Source organism: Lampris incognitus, chromosome 13 (assembly GCF_029633865.1).
Source record: "Lampris incognitus isolate fLamInc1 chromosome 13, fLamInc1.hap2, whole genome shotgun sequence".
NCBI classification, from domain to species: Eukaryota; Metazoa; Chordata; class Actinopteri; order Lampriformes; family Lampridae; genus Lampris; species Lampris incognitus.
In genome coordinates this window covers 20,277,460-20,283,609 of record NC_079223.1, presented here as the reverse complement: position 1 = coordinate 20,283,609, position 6,150 = coordinate 20,277,460, and the positions used below count along the sequence as shown (strand labels likewise).

Below are 6,150 nucleotides of genomic sequence, written 5' to 3'. Positions count from 1 at the left end.
ATCGCTTCTCGGCCTTTTGGCTTAGATCAAATATAGTGCCTGTTATTGTCAGTCTGATACGTCTCCTACCCGGGGACCATATATTGAACTGATTTTTGGAACAGGGAGATGGAATAGGGACTTGCCCCATCCACTCCACACATCGACCTGGTATTGCAGCACCTCCAGGAATGGTACACCCCCCCAAAAAAATTGTTTTTAATTAAAAAATTAAAAATATGTAAAAAATCAATCAATTAATTAATTAATTAAAAAAAACTCGTTTTAATGAAATTATAACTATTCATATATGAATAATGTTTATATACCACATTTCAGCTTAACCAAACTTTGGTTTTTATCTTTTACTCCTAAGTGCTTTGCAAACTTTCAAATTCTTGTACTGTTGCGATCACAATTTTTCCTAAAATGAACAAGGCAATGCACTTTAATAAGAATTCCCTCAAACACAAATGAAGTACATTATAAGTTGGACCTAACTGTAAAATAACCCTAATCCTAACCCCCCCTATCCATCCTCACGTATCATAATGTGACTTTTTTATCCCTTGCCTCACTCTGTCTCTTTTATCTTCCAGTTATTTACATACTAGTAGACGTAGCGTGTTCATGGTATCGTGTTACAGTTTCACTCTCGTTGCTCTGGGAAATGAATTATTGGTCCATGGATGCTCTCCGACCCTTTAGTTATGGAGAGCTAAATAAAACAATCGATACATCCTGTGGCTGTGGCAATGAAGCCTCAGACAGACCTATCAATGCTCAGTCTTCTCAACGCTGATATTATCTGCAGGAAGAACAGACCCGTAAGAGGCGAGCTATACTAATTGTGTTCCTTGTTTTGGAGGTAAACAAAAAATGTTCCAAAGGGTAGTTGAGTGCTCAGTGGCCTTTTAACACAGAGTTGTCCCCACTGAGCCTGTTGACGACCTGACACAAGTGATTTTTCACAGCTGAGGAATTCCCAAACAGGCTTGGAGGGAAGTGAGAGGTGGGTAGCAGCAGATGAGGAACTGCGTATACTGTGGCTGTGCACAGTATTTGTGTGTGTGTACATGTGTGTGTGTGTGTGTGTGTGTGTGTGTGGGTGCATGTTTGTATCTGTGTGGGTCTATGTGTGTGTCTGTATTTCAGTAGCCAAGACCTTCCCAGACATCATTGGAGGCGCCTGCAGGGGCAAAGGAATTTGGCAGATTACTGAGAGTAGAAAACTGTCCCTCCTTTTCTTGTCCCCCCCCCCTTCCTTTACTCTCTCACTTGCTTTCATACACACATACCCACCTCCACCATCCACTTGCCCATCTGAGAGACAGCAACTGATTTGCACCCAGTGCAGCTGTTGGCACTGGATCTGCACCATCTTTGATAACATAGAAGGGACTAAGGGGAAGACCTCTTTGCGTATCTAGACATTAAAGGTGAAGGCCTATCAGACAACCTCTGACGTGCAGCGATCTCTCCATGCTGCACAGGGAGCAGCATTACTGCTCCACGTGTATCGTTCGCAGAGTATAAGCTCCACGGCAGTGCTGGAGATGATGGGAGCCTTTTGCTGGACTTTCTCCCTCCTGATGGGAGTGATGCTGCTGGGTGGCCACGGCTGCCTCTGTGGGACCCAGTCTCTAGATGATGGCTTTAGTTCTGGTGGGGCTTCAGGGCGCAGGCCCCCCCACCTTTTTTTCATCATGGTTGATGACCAGGGTTACGGGGACATCGGTTACCATGGCTCTGACATCCGAACCCCTGTGTTGGACCAGTTGGCAGGGGAAGGGGTCAAACTGGAGAATTATTACGTCCAGCCTATCTGCTCACCTTCTCGCAGCCAGCTCATGACCGGACGGTGAGTGTTTTCCCTAGCCTATCATTCAAACTGTTGTTGTGATCTAAAATGGATTAGACATCAGGAGCTTCTCTCATCTTGTCTAATTAAGTATAAAATGACTTACCTATTTGTCTTTTGTCATATTCTTAAGCAATCTATTCACACTTGAGTGTGCCCAGACTTGGGGCCAAAGCTGGAATAAAAGTACAGTGCCACCTGTGGTGCCAAGATTAATTATTCATTTTTCTGGCTTATTTAATCATTGTGCCAATGAGAACCTCTGTTACAGTGGAATAGATGGACATATAAAAGACTCATAACAAGGCTATTTTCCATCTAAGTCCCTCTTTGCTTACAAAAAAAAAATCCAGTGTCTTAAGATTTTTTTTTTAATTGATCAAGCTGAAAAGAGAAGAGAATGGAGAATTAAGTAGTCTCTTGCCATGCCATATCAGCAGTTGGGAGGGGCCAAGAATTATAATGAATGTCAAACTCAGTAACTAACATTTACTTCAATGCTGTCTTTGAAATTTTACCAGCTGTGCGCCTTGCCTTCATTGAGTAACCCTAACACTACCCTCCACTTTCCTCCCCTCCCCTCCCGCTGACTGACTTCCGGGTTGGCAGCTACCAAATTCATACCGGCCTCCAGCATTCGATTATCAGACCACGGCAGCCTCTCTGCCTGCCCCCAGACACCCCAACCCTGCCTGAGCGGCTGATGGAAGCTGGGTACGCCACCCACATGGTAGGCAAGTGGCACCTGGGCTTCTGCCGGCCAGGCTGCCTCCCCACAGGTCGAGGTTTCCAAACCTTCCTTGGCACGCTGACGGGCAGCGGGGACCACTTCACCTATCGGAGCTGCGACGGTGCTGAAGCATGTGGCTTCGATCTGCATGACGGAGAGAGGCCCGCCTGGGAGATGGCCGGCAATTACTCCACTCGGCTCTACATAGAAAGGTGAGGATCAGGGTGAGGGTGGAGAAATCAAACCTAGTTGCAAGTGCTAATGTTTCAAGTGCAAGTTCAAGTGTAGGTTAATTGACAGCCGAATAAGTTTGCACACATTAGCTAATTTATCTCGGTGGGAGGCTCGACATGAAGAGACAAGGACATGAACACAATGGGGTCTCATGCAAAAACATTCTCTTAACTTTCTCCCGAAGATGGCATCGTTAACCACCCAAGTTTGTATGTGCCTTAAAAATTGAATGGCACTTTGCATGTGATTGAATGCACATGCCAATAAACCTTCAGTAAGCATAGTTAACGCCTCCAAAAACCATATAAAGACAACTGGTTTTGAGAGTCCTCTGCTGTAAAAGAAGAAAAACAAACAATTTGGAGAAAGGTACCAGGTCAGACATTTAGAAATATTGCTGGCAGGGTGTCCGGGTAGCGTAGCGGTCTATTCCATTGCCTACCAACATGGGGATCGGCGGTTCGAATCCCCATGTCACCTTCGGCTTGACTGAGCGTCCCTGCAGTCACAATTGGCCATGTCTGCGGGTGGGAAGCCGGATGTGGGTATGTGTCCTGGTCGCTGCAGTAGTGCCTCCTCTGGTCGGTCGGGGTGCCTGTTCAGGGAGGAGGAGAAACTGGGGGGCGGGGGATAGCGTGATCCTCCCACGCGCTACGTCCCCTTGGCAAAACGCCTCACTGTCAGGTGAAAAGAAGCGGCTGGCGACTCCATATGTATCGGAGGAGGCATGTGGTAGTCTGCAGCCCTCCCCGGATCAGCAGAGGGGGTGGAGCAGCAACCGGGATGGCTCGGAAGAGTGGGGTAATTGACCGGATACAATTGGGGAGAAAAAAGGTGGGGTGGCTGTTGCTGGCATATCTAAGATACTGGCAGCATGTCGAGGGTGTAAAAGAAAAAAGAAATGTACAATTTCATATGATGCATGGTTGGGTTTTTATACTGAAATGTTCCAGGTATGCAAGTGTGCAGGAGTGTTGTCTCTATTCGATAAGCTCGTTTTACCCCTATTCCTCCTCCTGTCTGAATTTTCATTATTATTAGTTAAGTATGCAAACAATTCTGTAAAACCTGACCAAAAGGAAATAATGTATATCCTTATCCTTGCATATGATTATGCATTGCTTATAAGCATAGTATGCTTACATTCATTCAGGCCTAAATGTATTTTTATTTGCACCAATATCAAAACTGGTCTTTTTGTGAGATGGACAAATACATTTTGAACTTTTCCCTCCTACATAAGTTGTGATTGAGGCCAATACAAGAGAAAATGGTTCAAAATTGTTGATGAATGAGAACTGGTTAACCCCAGAACAATTATTAAATAGTTGGAATACACTTTTTATGATCTGTGCATTGAACAGTTGTTGCATGAGAGTCAATGGCTATTTTACATTAGCTATGAAAAAGTACCTATGTTATCAGCAATTACTGGAACATCTAAATATCTAATTTTCATGCAAGTAAGGAATAAGAGAATGATGGGGATTTTCCATAAGGAGTGCAAAAAAAACTAACAATCACAGATGTGAAATATCTGCATGTACTGAGTTTCTACGATACAACTGTCAAACCAACATTTAACCAACAAAATTGAAATAATACACTATTTTAACATTTAACGAAATAAGATGAGGTTTAAAGTGAACGAAAAAACTAACAAAACCCGGGTAAAGGTTAATACAAATTCACACGATAAATGCTTACACACATAACATACTCACCTATTTCAAAAATATATTGCGGATGCTGCTGATGTATATAGATATGTGTATGAATTCTCTCTCCATCCAGAGTGAAACAGATCCTGAGGAGCCACGACCCTCACAAACCCCTCTTCATGTACCTGTCCCTCCAGGCCGCCCACACACCCCTGCAGGTACCCGACCACTTCCTGCATCAATACGATTCTCTGGACAACCGTATGAGGCGGCATTACGCAGGCATGCTGAGTTGCCTGGACAATGGGATTGGGGAAGTGGTCCAAGAACTGCACGCCAGCGGGCTATACCACAACTCGGTGTTGATCTACTCATCTGATAACGGAGGGCAGACGCTTTCTGGTGGTAGCAACTGGCCTCTGAGGGGTGGCAAGGGAACCTACTGGGAAGGGGGTGTCCGGGCTGTGGGCTTTGTCCATAGTCCTCTACTGAAAAGGAAGGGTGTGATAAGTAAAGCGCTGATCCACATTTCTGACTGGTATCCAACCCTGCTGGGGCTGGCTGGGGCCCCACTGTCACACCGAGGCCTAGACGGCCACGATGTGTGGGGTGCCATCAGTGAGGGTCAGCCGTGCCCCCGCACCGAAATCCTCTTCAACATAGACCCGGTGTCCAGGCGACCCGGGGAACCCTTTGACCACATGCTGCTGCTCAACGGCTTTGGGATCTGGGACACGGCGGTAAGGGCAGCCATTCGTGCTGGCGACTGGAAGCTCCTTACAGGCAATGTTGGCGACGGGGACTGGATACCCCCGCAGACCCTGCCCGTACGTCCAGAGCGGTGGCAGGGCCTAGAGAAACGACGCGACCAGTGTAGGAAGTCTGTCTGGCTCTTCAACATCACCGCCGACCCCTTTGAGAGGTCAGACATGGCAGAGGCACGTCCGGAGTTGGTCAAACATCTGCTAACCAGGCTGGCAGAGTACAACCAGACGGCTGTGGAGGCCATGAACCCACCGGATGACCCCATGGCTGACCCGCATCTTCATGGGGGGGTGTGGAGCCCCTGGCTGGGCCTGGGCGGGGAAAGGGGAGACAGCAGCAAGGACGATGAGAAGTTGGAGAGGAAGACAAAGATGAGGCACTGTAAGGTGTGCAAACTGAAAGCTCTCTTCAAAAGGGTGGGTTCACGTCTGCAAAGGAACGCCATGTTTTTCTAGCACGTTCCTAAATGTAAGCTCGGCGAATCACATGAAAGGAGACAAGAGAGAGGGAAAAGACATGACGAAGATAAACAGACAGACCGGGAAATGAAAACGCAAACATAAGACGTGCATATCGGAATGACAAACAGATAGGTAGGCAGACGAACAGGCAGGCAGACAATCTGATAGACAGCACAGACAGAGCTGAGTGGCTGGCTGGGTCTGTTGACTCACTGGCTGTGCTGTGGCCAAGATTCACGAGGATGACTTTGGATTACTGTTGTGCTGTTTAAGGAGCTCTGGGTGTGCGGGTGGGCGTGCATGTGAGTGTGCATGCATGTATGTGTGTGTGTGTGTGTGTGTGTGTGTGTGATTGCAACAACAAATCTTCAGTGGGACCAAACTACCCCTTCTCTTGACAGACGTCTTACCATCCTCTATTGGTGGGTGTGCAATTCAGCGTTTTGTGAATCCTCCTCC

The 6,150-nt window shown here is 46.9% G+C and overlaps 1 protein-coding gene and 1 non-coding gene across 2 annotated transcripts; both read left to right on the top strand.

The window, feature by feature from the left end:
* Positions 1-184, top strand: LOC130123313 (U2 spliceosomal RNA). Its single transcript, XR_008811300.1, has one exon. It is a non-coding gene; the product is annotated as a U2 spliceosomal RNA (small nuclear RNA).
* Positions 185-1,538: 1,354 nt separating this feature from the next.
* Positions 1,539-5,685, top strand: si:dkey-174i8.1 (arylsulfatase I). Its single transcript, XM_056292311.1, has 3 exons — positions 1,539-1,840; positions 2,450-2,782; positions 4,599-5,685. Exons 1-3 carry the CDS (start codon positions 1,539-1,541, stop codon positions 5,683-5,685), a joined length of 1,722 nt encoding a protein of 573 aa, XP_056148286.1.
* The last annotated feature ends 465 nt before the right edge of the window (positions 5,686-6,150 follow it).